The following is a 24191-nucleotide window of genomic DNA, read 5'->3' as shown; positions in this document are numbered from 1 at the left end:
AATTTTAATTCATCGGAATATTATATGTTCATATATTTTTTATATTAGATATTTCCGAACACGCCTGTTCAAAAAAGATCATAATCACTTAATTTATGTATACAACTATAACGGACACTTGTGTCCTCACCTCGCTTCGCCAGTACCTTTCATTACTGTTTTATTTTTGGTACTTTTTTTAAAACAAGGAAATATTCAAGTCTGAATAATAAAAACAACATAGGTTTATTAAAAACAACCTTAATATCTATGTTTGTTATTTGAGGCACAGTCATGGCACAGCGAGTGTTTTATCGAAGGTCTTACTTATCGTGTGACGTATTTATCGCGCTCTGTCCTCCGTGGGCATCGCGATTGCAAAATTCAACGCTATGTAGTGAGGCTCGTTGGTCTAGGGGTATGATTCTCGCTTTGGGTGCGAGAGGTCCCGGGTTCAAATCCCGGACGAGCCCGGTATTTTGCTTTTCTTTTTTTTTATTTTATTGTGAGATTTTTATAAAGGATGCATGCTATGAAAACGTTTGATACATTTTTTCTGCAACTATATTTTATTATCTTGTGCTCAGCCAATTTGAGATTTTGAAACAAAAGCTTACCGATATCAGATCGATAATAAATCAGCATAGTTACATAATGTTCTCTTCCCATTTTAAAAACTATGACGATAATATGTATGTACCTACCTAAATTGATATCGAATAGGATGTATAATATATGTATAAGATGTATGTTCGTGAATATAGGTCACATAACACAACGTTCTATAATACCCCAAGGATTTAAAACAAACGTCTAAGTAAGGTCCCTTGCGGAAATGCTCGCGTTTTTGGCGTTCCCTGCACGTTTTGCGCGACCCGCAAACACGGTACGTATGGAAGGATGTCGGGCCATGAAACCTCTTAATAAACGCTACTAATAAACAAGTCAATAAATAATGTAACGTTTTCGTCCAGTAACTAGTATCAAAGCCTTTTTATATTTACCATTTACAAATATATTTGATTATTTACTTTACAAACTAAGGTTATACGCTCGTATAATAGCATTATTAGTAGACTTATTTTAATGGATAAATAAATGAAATGTTCGTTATTGCACGTAAAAAAATTACAATCATAATACAACAACTAATGTTCAAAAAAAATATTACAAATTTGATAATGTGAATCCACGGACTATTCAGTCAGAAGTCGTCGTGTATTTCATTTAATTGTATGTTTTTCGATTTATTGTTAATATTTTATTGTCCAAATAACTCGGCTACACACCAGTCACCAAGTTGTACCATCACTTTATAAATCACAAAGTTGAACGCTATTTATAGTACATATTTTATGTCCCAAGCTATGGCCCACCATACTGCCAAGGTTCTTAGGGTCGTATTCTAGAACTCTATTCAATGCTCAAGTCAGGATTTGGGTATGGTTTAAAGCACTCGAAATCATACTCAAGTCCCTGCTATTAGGGTCGTATTTCCAGTGCTTGTGTTTCCAGTGCAATCCTGACTTGAGCATTGAGTAGAGTTTTAGTATACGACCCTAAGTTTCTTATAAGGTTTTTTGTCTTACACGTCTGTCTACTGGCTGTAAAGGATGTCAACACGATTACGAGATCAGACGTGGTATCTGTAATAAAACAGTCCAAGTTCATACTGCGCAGACTCCGGACATTTTATTAGCCAATAAAGTGAAGCTCATTCTGGTCCTAATTACAAAAGTGGTAAAATTTCAATGAATTGTCTGAAATTCTCCGTCTGCATGCTATGATTAGTATGGGCTATATTCCTTTGAATTCGAAAATTATGCTTAGAAAATTTAATTCTTACATTCATAACGTTTTAACTATGAAATCAATATTGTAATAATAAATTATCAAGTACAACTTACTTAGTAAGTGAGTTTTTTAAGTTGGTTTGCTTGATTGTTTGCTTAACAAACATACGTTGGAGAGACAGAAAAAATATTTCTGCATTTTTTTACAATTTTCTTCCTATATTCTTGCTTTGTTCTGAAAAATATTTTGATTCCACCATTCGCAATTTTTCGGAAATTGCCCAACAATAGTGTTAGTATTTGTATGATACCCATGCATTCGACGTAATTACAAGATTGTCGTGCTTTTCGAGATAGAAATTAGACATATAGAAGCAAAACTATCTGTGTCCAGATTTTACTTTTTTTAAAAATTATAATGTCAATTTATTTGTTTCGCCTATTGTTTCAAGGAGCTAATTTCTGTTACTTGCAGAAACGTGTAGATTCTCCGAGAATCGCTTCGAGTAAGGCGTAAACTTATGTCCATTAATAATTTATAAAGCTGAAGCATTTTAATTCGTTCCGCTACTTGTCGATAGGTGGCGTTCTTGCATAACTGCGTATTCGGCGCATATGGTGATATAAATATCAGTTATGTGTCAATAGGCAATCGGTTTGTTTTTTGTGAGTTTTAAATTTTGTAACTTTTATGTTCATTATCATAATTTTTGGTATGAAGATAATTACTTCTAATATAGGACTATGTTTTCAGCATGTCTTACACCGGCTCGTTGGTCTAGGGGTATGATTTTCGCTTAGGGTGCGAGAGGTCCCGGGTTCAAATCCCGGACGAGCCCAACAATCTGTTTTGTTTTTTTTAGATAAGTATTAAATAAAGTTACTTTTTTGTTTTATTTTCAATATTTTTGTCTATAATTCTCCAATAAATGCTTTTAATTAAAGAAAATTTTGATAGAAAATAAGAAATTTTTGTTTTTTTGCACTTAAGATATTATTGTCGGCTTTAGCGGGGTAGCCGGAGACCTACAGGTCCTGGGAACATTTAAAATTTTAATTTATTTGAATCTCCACTCATAAACTTTTCATTTAAATGTTTGCACCAAATACACTGCTTCCTCGGGCCATTTAGCATTTGTGGCAACTGACAAAGCTACTCATTCCTTTGAGGGTATACCTCAGGGATACCCCCACACACGAATAATTAAACTGCCTCCAGCCTGCCTTTGAGTCTCGACTCACTTGCTAGGTTGAACAATGGCGCATTAAGGAAAACATCCTTTAAACGTCTCTTTGGTTTTTAAAGATTTGAGACGTCACCTCATCATCTGACAACAATCTCATCTTTACCGTTTCTTCTTGTACTTTTTCTAATTTATCAAAATCTTTTTAGCTTATGCTTAAAATTAACGCCTAATCTCCTAAGGCCCTGAGTTCACCAAAATGTACATAATATACTCCCGGACACATATAACTCGAGCCACCTCTCATTTTCGTCGTACAGGGGTAGAATACAAAAATAATGTTATCATCGAAAAAAAGTTTTTTCCCGGTTTTGCAAATCCAAATTCCCAAAAAGGACTTATGGAAAAGAAGTTTAGTATACTAGTTTCAAATTTGTGTAATAGATTTTGATCAAACAAACATTGTTAAACTCAGGGCATTTAATACTGAAAATGCGTGGTGGCTCGAATTATGTGTCCGGAAGTGTATTTTCACGTAAACGACCAGTTTACATTATAATGAAAATATCGCATTCAGATTTATATTCCTATATGACCATAGAGTATCTAGAAAAAAATTTGGAGCATAATTGCTAGGGCCTTATTTTAATGTGCATTGGGTTTCAGCGCTTTACCTATTGTAGTTTATACTAGCGTTTTAAAGCTTATCTGCATTACCATGTAAACACAAATAGTGTATGTTTGTAGTTTATATATCTACATTAACCATAATACTTTCTTTTTTTACTGTTTTGGCACAGTTTTGCTTTAAAATTTTAATGTTATTCTGTATCTTCCGGATTTCTGACATGTTAGCCAAATTCTCAAAGATTTCAGTCTATAAAAAAACTAAGAGCAAGACCCATTTACTACATCTACGTGCACACCTTTCTGCACCTGTGTACGTGAGGCGGTCAAAGAAACAAAGCTGAGAAAGCTATAGAGATTAAATTGTGCATTGTGTAGCTGCCGAATTATTTCGACCTCTTTCTAATTTATGGTCTATTATTCTCGTTGCACTCAGAGCCTCGGACTTTTTATTACAATACCGTCGTGCTGGGTCGTTGCCGCCATGTGGCGGCCCTTATAAATAACACTTGAAATAGAGTTGCAGTGGAAAATTGAAAACATTCTATGATTTTTTGAAGCAGCGTCTCAAAACAACACAACAAATTAAGGACACAATGCTTCAAAAATTATCACTTTTCTATAAACAACCATAAATTTAATATAGTAATCCTAATCGAGATCTTAGGTTTTCGAGATTGCTACACATTGGAAATGAAACTTTAGGGTGGGGTGCATCGGAACCATGCATTTTTGAATAAGCCAGGAAAAGAATAGTTATTTAAATGAGAAAGATTTATTGGTAGAACAACATTTGTAAGAGAATAGCATTTGATATGATAAGACTGCCCATAGTCACATTGTTGAATGCGTTTACGAAAATTGACCTCCACTCTTCCTAGTAGTACTCCGTGGATTTGTTGACGATTAATCTCTATTCTATTAAAATCTATTCTTTCGATTAATCTATTGTATGGTTTGTCCTCGTAGACACTTGACTTGATGTATCCCCACAGAAAGAAGTCACAAGTAGACGAGTTAGGGGATCGAAGTGCCATACAATGTCACCAAATCTTTATTAGGACTAAATATACCGATTTTAGATCCAAAAATATAGTTTCATTTCCAATTTCTAATGATTGTAAGGTAACTACGCCGTTGAATTGTCGACGAATTGAGTCATTCGATTAACTTAAATCTTAAATCCAACTCTATGCCGCTTACGATAAGAAAGGTCCAAAGTGTCATGCTGGACGTGCTCTTAACTGTACGGCTTGTCTTCGTAAACTCTTGAGTCGAGATGTTTCCACAGAAAGAAATCACAAGTAGACAAGTCGGAGGATCGAAGAAGACATACAATGTCACCCAATCTTTATTACGACTAAATTAAACACACGCGATTACAGATCCGAAAAAAATAGTTTCCTTTCCCATGTCTAGTGCTCCTAAGGTAAGATTTCTGACGTAATTCGTTCAGTAGTTTAAAGCAAAATCGTTTTACAAGCAATGTCTTCTCTCATTTCGTATCATGGCCTATTTGCAGCCATAGCACCGGTAAAATGTCTGGCTTTATGAGGCGTTGTTGGCCGAACTGATAGGAGCTTCCCGCCTGAAATGTCACACAGTCCCTGAACTTTACAGTGATGCTATTTTCCGCAGTTAAGGCAGTCACGCGCGTTTATAAAATGGTCTATAGCAGCTTTAGGTGATACTGAGATTAATATATTGGGTAAATAGGTATTACGGTTTTCCCGAAAAATATCACTCAGCCCCTGAACTTATAAAGTAATGCTATTTATTTTATGTTGCTAAATAAATATTGTAGATTACACCTATAATGTATAAAATAAAAAATAAATATTTGAAGTATAGCTTTAGGTAAATCATTTTGTCATTTAGTCCCTGAACTATGCACTGGAGCTTTTAGCTAAGATTTTTTTATTTGATTTTAAAAAATCGGGACTTAATCGCGTATAAAAAGTGTATAAATACGTACATTTTATTTACCTCTACGTTTCTGACGTGTTGTTGTGTGTGTTGACGAAGTCCCTACGAGACCGTGGACGTTGCAATACGTCGAAAATGTTGAGGCAAATAAAATGTATTTTTATACACGATTAAGTCTCGCTTTTTTGAAATCAAATAATGTTTGAAAATCGTGAAAGTTTAAATCAATGTAAGACGTTTTTGATCAACGATGATGATTTCATAAGTGATTTCGCATTATTTTTGCTTTTATAAATTTTTCTGATAGATATACACTTTGAATGATGTAATAATGAGCAAACAAACACTACATCACGGATGCTTTTGCGTTTCTCGTTTGTGGATCTCGTCAATTAGTCTATGAACTTTACATTGGTGCTTTTTGCTATAATGTTTAGTACATTTTTGAGTCGAATCACACTAATTCAAGCTATGAACAACTACCATATTCTTCTCACATAGACGAAAATTTGTGATATATTAGCGTCAGATAATAACTCCAATTACCTGATACGGAATTATGGGGTCTTTGTCCAGTAGAAATAGGCCAAACTCAACTGACAATTATTCGTTTCTATACGGGTTTTACCTGGAATCTAACCCGAAAACAAAGATTTTACTGCTTTGTCGCCGAGATTCTCGAACTGTATTTTATACATCAGTGGCCGTAGCATGGCAGTATATCGCATGCATTATATGATAAACCTCCTCGTGATATATTTATTTCAGTTGATAAAGCTATGTTGCCATTATTACAATTTTTTTTTATAGCGAATAATGAATCGATAAGATCCGCACTAGAGTCATTCGGACTTCGATAATCGAAAATCAGCTGTGACATTGCGGCCATGTTTGAGACTGAGATATTCCTTCGCAGCCCTTGGTCGAGGCGCTTGCGACAAAAATGTGATGAAATTTGTCACGGTACTCATCATGTTAGATATTTTGATAAAATTTCAAGGGACTGTAGTAAGTATGTTTACACTTTCAGTAACATGCCCGTACCACGCCGCCGAGATAAAGCTATTATATCCACATTTAGATGTCAAATTCGAGTGATAAATAAGGTATTTTTAACATATGCTAATCGGCGTAAGGTACTCGCCGATTGTTGCCCCCAGGGTGCGCTAGACGTAAGTACAGGAAAGGAATAATGGTACGTCGTGCAGGGAGGCTCCTTTCGTGCATCCCATTTATAAAGTTATACGTAAACGAATAAATAGGAACGTACGATAATCAAGTTACTAGTATTTATGTGGTCTGTGATTTCTATGACTAACATTTTTCCCATTAAACCGTTACTTTTTGGACGCAATCATGTCCTGTAATATGTTATTCCAAATAATGTTTGTTTATGTGTTTGTCCCGTATGCGTTCCATTATTACTCATTGGATTGAGATAAAACTTTCGTGAATATGACCACAAAAGTTTTAGAACTATTTCTGAACACCAGGTGGCCCAGTTGTTTCAAGTGTGTGTCTAAAGCCGAAAAGAGTTTCTTTTGCAGGTATTTCCAAAAAACAGTTAATTATTTCAGTGACAGTACGCATGCAAGAAAGTTCTGAATAAAATAATGTGAATGTATGTTCTAAATAAAATGTACGTATTTGTTTGGCCAAGTAAATCTTTTGAGTGTTTTCTACGCTTACCTATTCTTACACTAATATAGTATTATTAATGTTATTTAACACACCTTTAAATCTGATGTGACGGTAAATAACTTTCTACTCAGCTAAGGGAATTAGTGCCAGAGAGAGAAGCAATTTTCTACATTCCATGTTGTACTAATGTTGTAATCAACCTATCTAATTACAAATTGAATGTAATTATTGTTCTATTAGTATTCTTTAGTCTTTCGTTTAAAGACGTTAAATTATACGAGGCGTTAAATAGGGAACGTACCTAATGGTATTTTATGTAACTTTGTTGTTAGACGGTATTTTACCGCCGTTCTTTGATCCAATTAAGATCTCATTACAGTTCATAGTCACTCATTGGTATTTTATTTTGTAAATACAGTAATGAATCCAATTAATTTTATAATTAATACACTGTTTTCGAAATTAATTATATAAATTCCTATTTGTTATAAAAGTCGTTGTCGAAATTTGAAATCTGTAATTGTCACTGCAATAAACAATTACAAATCCACCCTAATGCGCGCACGCACACACACACGCACAGACACAAACGCATACGGAGGCTGTAATTTATAAAACGAACTTTTACTTCGACTAAGCAAAAATGGCGAACTAAGCAAGTTTTTCGTATTTACAAAACAAACTTTGCCTAAGTTTAAGCAAGTATATATTAAACTTTGAGTTTACTCCTTAATGTTATTTTTGCGGGTTAACCGTCACTTTTGCTTAGCGAAGCCATAGTTCGTTTTATAAAATTTAATCCGAGTTTGTCTTTCTCCCTGATAAATAAGTATCTTTATTTGGGAAGGATCTCACTTCTAAGATCTATCTATATCTTTTTTGGATTTTTTTTTTTATTTATTTATTTTAAACACTAAGAATATTACAAAAATATATATACATCACACCCTTAAACCTATGTGAGAGTTTGTTAGGGAAACTAGTTTTACTCATGTGCAATATGTATCGTTTCCTTACAATTTAGTAGAAATCCATCATCACTAGTAACTTCCCTATAAAAATTCGACCAAATCGAAAAAGTTTATTGCATTAAGCATCGGTAACTCTATAAATAGCATTCTTCCTGGATGTAATACCTCATCCAGTGGGCGAGGCTGATGTAATGACAAACACGCCGGTAACTAGGATGCCTTGGAAGTGAGGTGTCATCAATTGGACTTTATTTTTAGCTCTACCATCATTAGTTGACCCTAATTCGATGACGATAAAACTGACACTATTCTTGCTAGTAATTAATTAAAGGCAATTATATTAGCGAATCAAATTATTAATAATATCGTTCTTCGTTCGTAAACTCGTTCATAGTATTTTACCAACCTATGCGGTAAAAGTTTCTGGTTTTTATGTAAAGTGGACGTTTGGCCAAAATCCCACCTAATATTAAGCGATGGCATGACTGAAGACGGCACACGTTTGATGTAAATAAAAATATCAGAGCTTTAGTATTTCTCTGTAGCTCCTATGAGGAGACTTTTTTGTGTCTCTAGTTTGTTTTCAGTGCTAACTTGGTAGCATTTTCAGTTCCCGTCAGATACAGAAACAAACGTCAGAGCTGTGTGTTAAAATGTGACTATTAAAGGATATGTCAAGGCAACTGTTTCGTTGTTCCCATATTTTAGTCGGCCCCTTCAACGTTTTTGGTGAGAATTGTTATTGTGTTAACAAACGTTTTCACACCTAACTTTTAAAGCAATATTATTATAGCTGCGTAAAATGAAACCTACATAATTATACTAGAAAAGGAATTTAAATATCTTACGTACGACAACCATATAATGTCGATTGCCGATAGGTATTAGAAAGGCCACTCGACACTGTTTGGTAAAAAGGACAAATTGGCAGTGATGATTGATCGCTTCAGTCTGCCGCCGCCCACGTTACATAATTGACGTCTACTTAATTATTATGCGACACTCCATTCACGGTTAATGTGAGAATATGCTGTTGTTATTAATACATCAAACTGTTATAAACCATTAATATTTATTTGGTTCGGTTGTATAACTTTAAAAGATGTCCCTTGCCACTTACGTAGGGCACTCAATAAGTTTTGAGATGCTCGAAATATAAAAATGGAACGCACCCATATTATATGTTTTTAAAAAGCAAATTTATTTAAAAATAGATCACCAAAAGCAATTTAGCTAAATTTAAAAAAAAAATGACATTGTTAAGGCCCATTTAGATGGGGAGAGTTTCTCGCACGCTTCGAGACGAAAACTCGTAGGCGATTCTCGTAAGCAATAATCGCCATAAGATGTGTGAGGTGATATCGTATCATAATGTTTACATTCAGGCAAGAACTAAAATCTCGCCTACGATTATGTCATACGAGACTCGTAAGCAACTTAATCGCCTCCTCGACTGTTTACACGGAGAAATATGTAGTAAGGAGATTCTTGCTTACGAGTTTTCGACTTGTCTAAACACGATCTCGTATGACATTTTTTCAAGTTCATACGATTATCGTACAAATCGGTTCGAACCGTTTTGAGTGCGAGAATTGCCATTCGAGTTCAGTCATTACTGCGGTATAACTATGGATATATCAAAATGATGCAAAAACCATTCAAATTTGAAACTGCTGATAATATTAAGTTCATTGCACTGTATAGAAATATAATTTTGATTTATCATTTTTTTTTTAATTATGTAACTACTGACACAAACAAAACTGACAATTATGATAAATTTATAGGGCGAGTGAGTGCGTGTGTGAGTGCGTGAGTGACTGAGTGAGTGAGTGAGTGCGTGCGTGCGTGCGTGCGTGCGCGCGGGCGTGCGTGCGTGCGTGAGTGAGTGGTGAGTGAGTGATGAGTGAGTGAGTGAGGGGTGAGTGAGTCAGTGAGTGGTGAGTGAGTGAGTGGTGAGTGAGTGGCTGAGTGAGTGAGTGGCTGAGTGAGTGAGTGTGTGAGTGGTTAGTGAGTGAGTGAGTTGTGAGTGAGTCGGTGAGTGAGTGAGTGAGTGAGTGAGTGAGTGAGTGAGTGAGTGAGTGAGTGAGTGAGTGAGTGAGTGAGTGAGTGGTGAGTGAGTGAGTGAGTGAGTGAGTGTGTGAGTGAGTAGGGAGTGAGTAGGGAGTGAGTGGGGAGTGAGTGGGGAGTTAGTGAGGAGTGTTTATTGAAAAGTACATTTACTTGAAAAGTCGTGTCGGCCATCTTGGATTTAGAAATAAATGCTATGTTCGTAATGAGCACCCCCAAATACCTCAAAAACGATACCCAACTTGCCATTATTTGAAAAGTGCGGGCACGACTTTTCAAAGAAGTGCCATATTCGTTACGAGAGCACCCTAAATACTATATTGCCCACGCTATATTCGACCACAGAGGCACTCACTCACCGTTATTTGAAATTTTTTTTTCGCTCTTGTTCCATTAATTCTTGTCTTAGAAAAGCAGTGATAATCAAAACACCCTCGCGCGCTGCACTCGTGGTAGAAACGGCTGGCACAGAAACTCGAAATACGATTTTTGCTTTCGAGTTCTGTTTACACGGAGACGTTATATTGAAAGGCGAGGAGATTATCGCTCACGTGGACGGTCGATAATCGCAAATGTTTAGACGAGGAAAGTTTTTTTATATTCTTTCGATAATCGTATCTTCGAGACGAGAAACTCTCTCCATCTAAATGGGCCTTTAGTCATTTTACTACAATGCTTCCCGCGCTTTTTCTTTACAATAATGGATCTTAACCGTGAACATTTGCGTGCTATGATCTTCTATGATTTTAAATGTGGTTTAACTGAACAATTGAGTTTGGAACGTTTGCAGTCAGCATTAGAGGACTCTGCTCCTTCTCGTGCAACAGTTTTTAGGTGGTTTAAGGAATTTTAAGGAGGCAAAACTAACCTTGAAGATGACCTAAGAGGCGAACGCCCGGAAACAGCAGTTACTGCAGAAAATGTGTGGACATCTGAAATGTTGGTGCGAGAAGACCCACGAATTACGTACACGAACATTGAGAAGATCCTAGGCATTAGTTCGGGAAGCGTCAATACTATCCTGCATCGACATCTTGGAGTGAGGAAGCTTTGTTGTCGATGGATCCCACGATTGCTCTCCGGTGCTGAAAAACAGGCTCGAGTGGATTGGTGCCGAGAAATGCTTATACGTTTCGAAAACGGGACATCGAGACGTGTTTCAGAAATCGTTACTGGTGATGAAACATGGATCTATCAATATGATCCAGAAAGCAAGAAGCAGTCGTCGGTGTGGGTCTTCGCAGAGGGACAATTACCGACAAAGTTGCAAAGACCTCGAAACGCCGGCAAAAAAATGGTAGCTAGTTTTTTTTCTCGGAGCGGACATTTGTCGACGTCAATGTTAGAAAATAGTAGGTCTGTTAATTCAGAATGGTACACAACAGTAGCATTGCCAAAAGTTTTCCAAGCTTTGCGGGAGAGGAGACCAAAGACCGGGCTTCGGGGAATCATGCTACATCACGATAACGCCTCTTCACATACGTTCCTCAGAACAAAGGCGTTTATTGAGGAATCTGGTATAGAAACCTTAAATCACCCGCCGTACAGCCCTGACTTGGCTCCCTGCGATTTCTTTTTGTTCCCAACAGTGAAGGATAAAATCAAAGGAAAATTTTTTTTGAGTGTCGAAGAAGCAGTAGCTGCCTACGAAATGGCAATTTCAATGCTGACGGATCAAGACTGGCAAAAGTGTTTTCAGAGTTGGTTTAGACGAATGAAACTTTGGGTAGATAATGATGGAGAGTATTTTGAAGAAATGTAAAATAAATTATATTAATATGTTTGATATTTTTTCTTTATCTCAAAACTTATTGAGTGACCTACGTACAATAAGAAACACGTCGTTGTCTTGACTGTGTTTTGCATACATTTTTACCGGAAAATACCGTATACGCAATTGTATAGTTAATATATTTGCAGATTCTTTTCTTCGTTACTTATAAAACTTGTATCACAAAATTTATGACACTTTTCGGTATAGGTTTCACCAATTACATAAAATCTATATCTCTACTTTTGACTAAAGGTAAAACCGGTTACACTAAACAAACACATCTCACACGTCCGAATTGTTTTCATCATCTATACGTTCAAACTTAATCACCCTTACGTCCTTCATTTAAGGTGTGCATTTAAGAATGCAACTGAAAACGATTAATTGTCAAATTCATAATATTGGTTTTATTGAAATGAATTCGCGCATTTCACATCTTTATATTATTTATATTCCACCCCTCACATCGAAGAGAAACCTGCAATATATCTGCCCTTTGAAGCTATAGAGGCACTGCAAGTCACCCTGCAACATAACTCATTCGGGGCTTTTCTCTATAGCCTCCCATATTCCTTTTTACGATCTCTCATAACCTACAATACCTATTGCGTTTTTGTCTCAGTGTAGCTTGTAACTAAAGACGTATATTTTACTGTCAAGTTATTGATGTCTTCACAAGTGAAATATTAAAAACTATTAAAGTATCTATTTTCTTTTATAATTATCATAATAATTAACCCGTATATATACAATAATTATCCATTCTAATTCATAGTTTCCCCTTTTAATTTTTTACTAAAACTGACTGAGATAAAACTAAACAAACACGAAGAAAAATTTTATTTATATGGGAAACAATTTGGTTTTGATTTTGGTTTGATTTGATTTGCTTGACACGTTTGGATATGTATGTGTCTGATACAAACATATGGTACGACATTGATAGCGGTAGCGTTTTGTTGTTGCAATTAATTTTATAAATATCTAATTATGATAAATAATTATCATGATTATAAACATAATTTGGATCCTTTCATTAATTTGTGTAATCGAAATTTGTGAAAAAAATGCAAGTTTGTACAAACAAGAAAATGAGCTAAGTTTAAAGTTTGACGTTCCATATAATTATATAGTGAAGTAGGAGATACCCTTTTAGAGGAATAATATATTTAATATTGTATTACTATTACAATATAGAGTAAATAGGCATTTTTGAAACAAACTTGTATAGGTATTTTTTTAGACAAACTCATCCCTCGGTCGTCAGTCACTTCGTCGCTTAGGCGCACAGTGGTGGGCCCAACGGATTATTTTTTCTACATTACATTTTCGTATATGTTGAGATAAAAAATAAAATGTATATTTCTCCATACAAAAAAAAACAATTTTTTTTCTCCGAAACTATCAACTTTTCAAGAGATTATACAAGGATAAAAGTTGTTAGGAATATTGTTATATATCATATAAAAAAAAATTTGCTCGATACTCCACAAGTTATTCCTATGTCCAAGAATTATCAATTTGGGCCCACTGTGAGGCGCCGCGTGTTTTGTGTTGGATACAAACAACCAGCAACTAGAAGCGAATATTCTGTTTTCATACAATTGCGGTTGCGGCAACCAGGGACTGTGTCGGTTTCATATTAATTGTATGAAAATAAAATATTCGCTTCTACCTGCGGGTTGCTTGTATCCAACACATGACACGCGTTTGCGCGGCGCCTTAACTTCGGGTGAGATTGCGGTCAAGCCTGGATTTATTTTGCATAAAATAACATTATTCCTCGTGTAATACAATTTCGCGTAACATTTAACGTAAATTATAATAATTAGGCTGACTCTGTCCATCGCAATGGGAAAAGGGCGTAAAGTGTGCGCTGCCCTTCTTATCATTTTTAGCGAAAATACAGGGTTAGCATGATAGGGCGCGACTAGCACGAGATACTACTATTCTCGCATAGAGATCTCTCGCGCAAGTCGCGCCTTATCGTGCTAGCCCTACGCAGTTATTGACATATCTGGGAGAAACTACAGCGAAACGAGAACTAGTAGCAGTAGAGTAGTAACTGTTATGGACAGGCGTGTAGCTTACCATCAGGCGCACGACTTGTTCGTCCTGTCACTTGATGTTATAAAAAAAAAGATCTACAACCCCTTCTAATCGGTTTTTTAATATCTTATATAGTTCTGCAAAATCAGCTTAATTGGGCAGCATGTATATATTAATTATGTAATTATGTAGATTTGTGATTGAGTTTTACCAATTATTATGACTTAATTGGAACGGCCAGTTTTGAAGTGTATTAAAAATCCTAAAACTATTACGTTACTCGACGGTGTACCCCTTGGTGGTATAACAAAGTGCAGACACATTATCTTGAACCACCCCAGCGCAAGGACAAGTTAAAGAGACAGAGAGGCGCCTTCACCCCTCGGCTAGACATCTGTGTACCACACTACCAATTATACGACGAGTAAATAAATGTTGAGGCTTTTAAGGGATGAAAATGAGATAGCACAGATACATTTTCAAAGTTATCTTCAAATGCAGACTGCAGTTTAAATAATGATTTATACCGTATTCATGTTGAACTCCAAAAGTCGATTTGTCATTAGTACTCGTATTTGTTTGTTTACGACTTCTTAAAAAATGCAATAATTGTCTTTCCGTTTTGAAGTCGCCTGTAATTTACATATTTGTGATCGATCGAAAATTTATATAGCGTACCAAAATTATTAAACGTGTTTGCTTTTTAATTTAATTAAATTATTAAATATTTCTAACCATATTTCACCTTTTTTTATTTTATAATACCAACTGATGGGACGAACAAGTCTTGAGCCTGCCTAGTGGTAAGCAACACGCCTGTCCATAATAGTTGCAGTGCCACTCAGTGCTTTAAATCACAAAGATCTAATGAGCACTGCCACTGCGCTCGTCACCCTGTGACATAAGTTGACAATAGCCATGTGCCTGCGATTTCACCAATACCCTTACCCTTTAAAATCGGAATGCAGTAATGCTCACAATTACTGCTTGGCGACAGAAATAGGTAAGGTGGCAGTACTTCCCTGTTTTGTACTACTGCACCTTACCACAAAAGATGGTATATACCATAACGTGACTAGGTACACCACAGTAAAGGTTTTTTTTAATTAGAGGATAGTAACTACAGACATACTTTCTTGTTGAAATTACGCAGATGACATGTATTATGTATAGGTTTAAAGGAAAAAAAAGGAAAACGCAATAAGGTTTCAATTACACTTTAATGGGTTTAAACAAATAAAACTTACATTGAACATCACAATTATGCTTCGCAAAACAATTTTGATGTTGAGAACTACGTTTATTATATTAAATTGATGTACATGATGTTTAACAATTGCATTGTTTTAACTTTTCCAATGAAAATCAGAAAAGAAACTAGTACCCATTTTGTTGCACACTGTTAAACCTATATATACTAATTGATAACCACCAAAACTGGTATCTATCACCACCCTACCCCTTTTCTGCCCCAAAGTAGTGCTGCTTTGATACGGGGTGCGTTCCAAACCAACGAAATTCGAGGTAAAGTTAATTTAAAATCTTATGTTCCTCTGCCGGCAATGCATTTATGATATTAATAATACTTCTTTGTTAGTGTCTATACACTGCGTATTGGTGTAAAAGAGATTAGATAGTATTATATTTTGGAACAGTCTTTAGTTTAGGTCACATAATGTGCGCAACAAAATCGACACATTAACTATTAATAGTGTACGTTGAACGTAGAGGCCTCGAACATTAAATCTAAACATCAATTTAAAATTCAAAAAAACTGAAATAAGCAGAATAATTCAGTTGACCTATAATTACATAATAATGATTTGTAAGATATCCTAACGCCTTAACAATTAACGGTACTTCAGGTGGGAGAATCTATAAACATTAATGAAAGCATATAACTTTTATCTCAACAACACGCTACTACATTCAGTGAAAAAATACTGAGAAGCATCTTTTATTTTAATTACTTACTTAATCAAACTAAATACACGACAAGGTTAAAAGCTGGCAGGTTATTTTGAGCCCTGAATTGGTTACTGAATAATCGTGTAATCAGTCGTCGACATTGCATTTTCAATTCCAATTTTCAAGATGGTGTCGGGTCTAATATAAATTGTCAGCTTTTAAAAAGTACCTCACGATCATACATAAAGCGAACCCAGGGGTACTTCCCATACATGTCGTGTAAACTCTGAACTACGTTAATTAGATGAAATAAAGATCTATGAAGTTATTCCATTTACAGATTCTTAAGGCAAACACTTACTGATTCATATACCCATACAAAAATATCATCCATTTTCTTTACACATTGACAAAGACCTTTAAGCATTCTAACATTTAACTTCCGTCTAGCTACTGAGGGCTTTAATTTTGTAACCCTATGCTGTATCATACAAATTAGATTCCTGATGGAAGGTTTCTTGTATGGCTGTATTAGTTTCTATTACTATTATAAACATCAATTTTAATTAATATATCTAAGAACTCTTTCAATGAGAGTCACATAATTTTGGCTCACAACTTTGTGATTATTTTAGATAGATGTAAGATCATTTAGGTCTAATAATGGGACTAAATGTCAAATTTTTAATATCAGTATTTATTGAGTTCATGATAGTTACTACTAGTGCATATACAACTGTCAACTACAACTTTGGCTATAGAATAACAAAGTTATAATTTCTTCCTAAATTTTCAGTAATAGAGTTTCATCACTTAATGTAAGCATTATACTAGTCTTAATAATCCGCAATAAAAACAAAATAAATTAAATAATGTAACACTAAAACCTTTAAAAAATAATATCTCTTAATTCTGGATTTAAACTCTTTAAAACTAAAAATAACAAAAGTAAAGTAAATAGGTACTCAATTGTAAAATACGGAGGTATAGAAATATTGGTTGAATTGACTACACGAATTAGAACAATATGGGTTAATGGCAATGTGCTAGAAAATATCAAATTATTATAATATTATGTATAAGTTACTTAGGGAAAAGTTTACGTTGGACAAAATTGCTTATATGGCGACGACCTAAATTTTATCTATCAATTTACGACCAAGGCCATTGATTTGCTAAATGTACATAATATTGTATGAAGTCGACCGAACGTTTAAAGAGTCATTTAAAAGCTACGTCAAATAGTACAATTAAAAATATAGATACCATGTGTAAAGATGAACAAGGTTCCTAATATGATTTTAATACTCAGAAAGGAACCTACGACATTTTATCTATTCAACGTATCACATTGGGAGTTTGTTCTGAAATTGTTGTCATAAATTAGTTTTAGTATTTTATAACTCGAGGGTCAAGTTGGTAACGCTGTCGCACTCATACGTTTCATGATGTTAACCCTACATACAAACGCCTTTCGTCATGTTACTGATGACACGGCAAGTTCTCTCGTCGCTCTGCGACTTCCATTTTCGTAACTATTTACAATATCTATTTACAGTTATGTGATTGAAAGGACTTCTCAATTTACACAGTGGAGTGAAATCACATAACAGGAATGTTAGGAAAACAAACACTTTTATTATTTACAATATTACACCGAGAAAGGGCAAACGGCGTACCCCTACTCTTCCCAAACAACAGCATTAAGCTTAGTTGCCAGATATAACGGCAACGTAACTAGTTTACGATAATTTCCATTTATTTACAAGGACAGCTGTGTGTATTGATATATTTACTTAAAATAATAGTGCAAATAATGGGATCAAGATTGTGGAAGAAATCATTCTCGTACTGGCTCCGTTAGGATTACTACCGAGTCCACCAACCCTCGCCGTTGATATTTTTTCCTCATTTACGGCATTTGTTTTATCTGCTTCGCTGCTGTCACTTTGCATTTCAGCTGGTGCATCATTAGGTTTCTCCTGGATTGAAATTTCATTTTCTTCCGGCATTGGCGGTTCTGTTGGCTTTGGTGTTGTTGTAGTTGTGGTAGTAGTAGTTGTCGTAGTGGTAGTAGTTGTGGTCGTTGGTACCAATGTGTTGTTAACAAGGAAGTAAATTTCACCGTATTCAGGTTCCACTAGCACTGTGTTTTCAAGACTTTCACCTCGCATTTGTCTGCTTCGAGATTCGTTATCCCTGTAATAAGTAGTTAATTTTCCCGTATACTGTACATCGCGATCAATACGTTTTTCCCTCAATGTCACATTACAAGCAGTTCCAGGCTGAAGATGTTGTTTGAGTTCAAACACGTCCTCTCGTTCCTCAATGAAAAGTGTAGACCACCCAGTAGGTTGGTATTTTGTATGGTTAGCTAATTCAATTTCTACATTCAGACCAATTGCTAGACCATGACCATGTCCCCAAGAGAGACTGTAGTTATATTTATATCCTACTTCTGCGGTAACGGTAGCAGCCTCTTCACCATCATTTTGGAGGACTCTTTCCTCTAATATCTTGGGATCACCTTGACGGACGTGTTCTGTTTTTAAATCAAATTCTACATTTTCCAATTTGTAACTAATTGGTTCGATTTCAACTAAAATTTCACCATTTGTTTCTTCTAAGTCGTTGTTTTCTTCATCAAACGCGTATAAGTGACCAATTGTATTGTCGTATGCAATTCTTCCAATGTTATGTGAGAATCCACCTGGTGTCGGGGCTTTCTTCCTTCCTATAAACACTGAATCAAGTGTAGATACTATTACACCACCATTAGGCTTCGAATGGAACTTGGCCCACGGCTTCCAATGGATTAAAGAAGCATTTTCTATGTTCTCGAGTACCTCAAATACATTGTAACTTTTGCTTCCTGACACTGCACACGATGAATAATCTGGTCGTAATTGTCCCAAAAGCATTTCACCCTCATGACGTGCTCTGCACAGGTAAATAGCGCCTGTAAAAGAGGTTTCTTTGTTAGTCTTATCTGGCAACATTGGCAAGGTTTTGGTTGTCTTTATTTATTATATTCGTATGAAAGTTACCTTGCGGAGAAGTAGCTCCGGTTACGTAGTTATTGATGTTTTCCTTTTTAAGATTGGTCCACTTGAGGGTACTTGAGGTAATAACTTGGCTAAGACTTGAATTGTAGAGACTGGCTCCGGTGTCTGCCATCGCTGATACTGCCAGCGTGGCGGTCAGTAACACTACCCACCATCCACTTGTACAGTGTATATTTTTCTTCATGATTACTGTCTGAAACAAATAAAAACAATATTAAAATTACTAAAAATTCGATTTGCTTATATTTTTACTACACCAGACACAATCAGTAAAATTCCACTGATCCACTTGACCTAAATTTTTGCAGTAGTTGTAATGGTTCCTTATAAAAATAAAACACGCGCTTGTAGCCGAGTGTAAATAAAATAAGACAGTTATTTCGGTGATAGCAGGTTTTCTAAAGAAGTCCCCTTATGTAGGTAGACACGAGGGTGGCCTAAACGTAAAAAGGTTGAATGGGGCACGCCTCTATCGCTATTTTCCAAGCGATTTTCTTCCGAACGCCTACAAATTACTAAGGGGATTCTGTTAGAGTTTTAAGGTTTACATTAGCTACCTTTGTTCAAAAACAATTAAACGTGACATTTGAACAATTATGTGAAAAAACCCTTGTAAAGAATATTTATTTACATCAAAGTTTCGTTTCGTACGAAAGTTAAATAAAAAACTCAAAGGTGTGCGTGTTACGCTAAAAATTTTGTAGCACACGACCCTCCGGCAATAAATACTCCAGCCCGTAATTTTACCTAGATGTACAACTCAAAGGATATAAAAATCAGTCCTTTCTTTAGTTTATTGCTTCGTGTAATTGCTATTTAACATGTCATCATTGTTATATATTGGAAGTGAAGCGGTAGTGAATAATATATCGAATATAACAAACACAGAAAGTATTGTGTGGGCTTTGTCTACACAATAAAAAATCTATAAGCCTCAAGGCAAAATTAGAAGGTAGACATATAATCGGTAAAAATGTCCTTCATACAGTTGTTATGTTGCCATGTAGCTGCATGCTCATATCAAAACAAACTATATACCTCGATCGCTCGGAAATTGAATTTTCTTTACAAAGTAAGTGAAGAGAGATCGTGCGGGTGTATCAGGCTGTTGTGAGGAAATAGGGTTAAATCGTTTTTGACTGTGACATTACTTTGCTTACCCTTTGATCACTAAAATTTGTTTTAATTTGATCCATTCTGAATACCTATTCATATATGTATACCTATACATACATTTATTCATAAGTTGTTCATTGTTTTGAGCGAGAATATTTGAATAATATTACTGTAGCCTTCGGCTCCAATGCCAATGTCAAGAACTTATTACGAATTGGCAAATGTGCAAACTTTCAATTCCGAGGTGCGAGAGAATGTGGTGCGGGGTGCGACTCGAAGGCGCCTGAGTCAATCGATAGGATACGTGTGGAAGGTGGAAATGTTTGTTTGCATTTTATTTTACCCAGCCAAACTGACTAATTTCTGCACACAGCACATTGATAGCTCCTCAATTCAGGACTTACGGTAATTTATTATTGAACTGAAATGTTACCCATTCCTGACACGTTATTTCAAACGGGCTTCCGCACTTGACCGTTATATTTTCAAGTGAATGTTTTACTTTAAACTGTTTTGGATGTTTTCTTCGAATTCGAGTGCTGTCTTTTTTAACCGACTTCAAAAAAGGAGGATATTCTCAATTCGACTGGTTCTTTTATTTGTTTGTATGTTACGGGATTACTCCGACATTTGTGAACAGATTTCGTTGATTCATTTTTTGGTGGAAAATTTTAATGGGACCAATACTGAGGTACCCCCCCGTACTTCATTATTAGTTATTCAAACTTGAAGAAAATTTCCCGCTTCTAACGGTGGCAAATTGGGGGATGGGTCTGGTTTATTGGATTTCCCCCACTTTTCGTTAACCGATATCAACAAGAAAATTTGGCAAATAAATCTGATTCCACAAACTTTTGAAATGGTTTTTTTTATAAAAAAATTACAATTATTAATTTTATTATTTCTTTGTATTTATTGTTTTAATCTCCTTTTCTGTTAATTCTAAATTCACATGGTTCATAAAATTCTATTACAAATCTGAGCCTTTTAAGATATTCAATATTTACTATTAAGTAATATTCAAAATCAGACCACTGCAACTTCATATGTTGTAATGTAAATTTCGTATGTTGCTTTGTGAGTCTAAATAGTAAATATGCTAATATTTTCAAACAGGCATAGCACCGAGTTATACGTTTCTAAACTACATTAATACAACCAGCTTTACCTTTTGACAAGCAAGGCTACAATCTTGCTACAATACCGATTAACTGTCTGTTAATAATCATAAATGACATTAATAGATCAATAAGCAGTTGCTGCAATGTTTTGAAACTTAGCTAATGTAAATCTTTCTTTAATTACAGGTAAGTCTTATTAACGCTCACGCTTCAAAACCGTCTCAAGGTAAAACATAAATTTACATCGCTATTCTCTTCGTTAACATTTCAAAATTGAACTAAAGTTGAAATAATAGTTATAAAAAACCCCAATTGGAATTTGCACGGTTGACTTTCTCATGGTGTTCTGTCTGTCACAATTTTATTTGGGGTAATTAGATTTCCCCCTCGTTTTCAGTCGGCTGAATTTCATAAACTCTTCATTCTGTAATTGATACCGTAAACGAATAACACAATTTAATCTTTTATGCTCTGGCCACACAGAGGCAGTAGCGGGAGCGTTTCGGGGCCGAGATTTTTTTTAACGTTCGAGATCTTTTGCTCCCTGGCACTTTGAAAGCGGGTTGCGGGTCGGAGGCGCGGACCGGGTCCGGGACAGGTGCGGGCCCAAAGCTGTAATCCCGTTCTATGCAATCGTCCACTATAGAGAGGCAACGGCGCGGGCGGCGAATCGCAATCCGGGAGCGAACCTTTAGCGGGATTGCACATTGTATTTTTTACAACTCCTAAATGTATATTTGGGGTTTTAGTATTAATTCGACCGAAATTTCTTTGGCGTTGCTTCAATAACTCGAATAAAAGCAGATTTTTTTCTTGAACGCTGTCTGACAGCGGTATGATGCTTTCTTTAAAATATTAGAATATTATATGTCACACCGGCCGCCTTCGCGCCGCTGTTCGCGCCGCTGTCCCATGGTCCCGCCATGAACTACGCCTAGGACTTTCGTGTGGCACGCTCCAGTATGCATTCGCTTCCCGCGGGTACGCCCCCGGACCGCTTTTCTCGCTGTACCGCGTGTGTGTGACCTGATCTTAATGGTAAACTTTTGCGTTATATATTTCATAGATATCTACAGACGTTCATGTAAGTGCGTAATACTGTTAAAGCGTAACAAATGGTTCCTTTTTTCTCAATGCGAAAATTCACTAGCCATTTATCTTGTTCGTTGCTGCACTAAAACATGACAAGTACTTGGGGGCTGGTGACTTTTACCTATTAGTCAATATCAGACTTCGGGTTGACTTTCATTTCAAGATTAGTTTAACTCACAATTAAGGCTTTCTATCTCGCTGCATTTCCGCGTTCCGGGAAATAATATCGAATCCCGGAAAAAACTAGGCTTTCGAGACTTTTCTAAAAGTAGGTTTCCATACCGATAGGCTAGGTATTTAGGCATTCAAAACATGATATTTTAATTAAGTTCTTTATTAATTCAAATTATAAAACCAACAATTATTATAAAAGTTATTTTTTCATTTTTATAGTGGGTACGTAAAAAACTACGGGCGTTATTATACATAGTTTCAAATGGAGAGGACTTGATTTTGTTACTATCGTTCTTCAATCGCCACAGATTATATTAAGCTCCATTCTACGGATTACGAATTATCAGTGTTGCCATTCCATGTCCACTGGTAGATTTTTAATGCCATTAGGGTCGTATTTCCAGTGCTTGAAATCATACTCAAGTCTGCTCAAATCCTGACTTGAGCATTGAGTACAGTTCTGGAATACGACCCTAAGTCTCGATAGTCCCGTGACTGAAAACGTCATTCTCGAGTCCCGAAAATGCCAAAAAATTGTGGAGACTCTTGAAATTTTCGAGACCGAGATTACCGGGATGAAAACCCTGCTCACAATGTCATGAGCATGTATTGAATTAGATAACACAAAAAAAACAATATCTCATTATACTCAGCAGAATCCTAGTTACCACTTAATGCCTGTATTTTGGCCCAGTAAAATCAAAAATTTTTTTGGACTAAGGTGATTAAATCGAATACTTATTTCATTTATCAATTGAGATTTGTAATAAGTAAGGAAGAGAGACCAAAGGTGACTAACAATAACTCATAGTTAACCGCAACGAATCACCAAAATTTAATACAATAAGTTCAATTGAGGATGGACACGGCCAATTTGGTATGACATAAATCTGGGCCCCTTATTCATTTTGTACTTCGATCATAGTATAGTGATGCCCTTGAATTTTTGCACCGTTTTTCTTATGTCGTCCCCTATTACGGTTACGGCAGAATAAATGCCCATTAGATTTGCTAAACGGCTTCAGCAGTAACTTACTGATGAAATTTCTATGGTGTTTGTAATACACATATCTAATCTATATTTACAGGATAACATTGAAGCACACACGCGACATTTAAGTAACGGACTTTTTGTTTTCATTAAAAAAATGAACTAATTTAATATATTTATACGCTTTTGAAAGAGCTCTTTTGTTTTGGCAAGAAAGAATTACATATCTCCGCTAAATCATCTCTTTATTATTCTAAGAAATATTAAATTTCCTACATAGATACTATTTTTGGGTCATCGTGGACTATCATAAAAAGGTGAAAGTTCTCGTCAAGATGATAACATTGGAAAATTTGGTACATTATTTTATTCCCTCGACTTAATAAGTTTTTACTTACATTTAATAATGGAAATGTGTTTTGGAACATTAATGAAGTGGAATTCTATTACGTTCGTAAAATGTGCATTTCATAAAAAAAAGTATTCCATCAGGTGTGCTTTTAAATCTGAATCAATTGTATAAGATCATGTACCGTGACCAACCTGGTCAATTGTGTCACCATGAACATGACACCTAACACAATCGATTAATGAATTACACAGGTTACCCAATGTGGGAACTGCTGTAAGCCCATCCATTTGACATTTCCTTTTCCCTTTGTGGTATTGTAATGATAACAAAAATCACATACTATTTTTATGTTATTCTG

At 35.5% G+C, this 24191-nt stretch overlaps 2 protein-coding genes and 2 non-coding genes across 6 annotated transcripts in view; 3 read left to right on the top strand and 1 right to left on the bottom strand.

Moving 5' to 3' along the window:
* Positions 1 to 24191, top strand: part of LOC113231379 (mitoguardin) — a 73491-nt gene that overhangs the window by 3718 nt on the left and 45582 nt on the right. The window lies entirely within an intron of this gene.
* On the top strand, positions 381 to 452 carry Trnap-ugg. The gene has a single exon. It is a non-coding gene; the product is annotated as a tRNA-Pro (tRNA).
* Positions 2540 to 2611, top strand: Trnap-agg. Its single transcript has one exon. It is a non-coding gene; the product is annotated as a tRNA-Pro (tRNA).
* LOC113231391 (protein unzipped) overlaps positions 15221 to 24191 on the bottom strand; it is a 37276-nt gene continuing 28305 nt past the window's right edge. For both annotated transcript variants that reach the window (XM_026465695.1, XM_026465704.1), the window contains 2 exons: positions 18970 to 19180; positions 15221 to 18881 (listed from right to left, as the gene is read on the bottom strand). In XM_026465695.1, coding sequence (XP_026321480.1) covers positions 17719 to 18881; positions 18970 to 19171 — 1365 coding nt within the window. In that variant the 5' untranslated portion in view covers positions 19172 to 19180 and the 3' untranslated portion in view covers positions 15221 to 17718. The remainder of the gene's footprint in view (positions 18882 to 18969; positions 19181 to 24191) is intronic.

The sequence above is a fragment of the Hyposmocoma kahamanoa genome, unplaced genomic scaffold (genome assembly GCF_003589595.1).
Source record: "Hyposmocoma kahamanoa isolate Upper Pololo Valley unplaced genomic scaffold, ASM358959v1 102, whole genome shotgun sequence".
NCBI classification, from domain to species: domain Eukaryota; kingdom Metazoa; phylum Arthropoda; class Insecta; order Lepidoptera; family Cosmopterigidae; genus Hyposmocoma; species Hyposmocoma kahamanoa.
The sequence above is the reverse complement of the archived record's forward strand: the minus strand, read 5'-3'. Positions and strand labels throughout refer to the sequence as shown.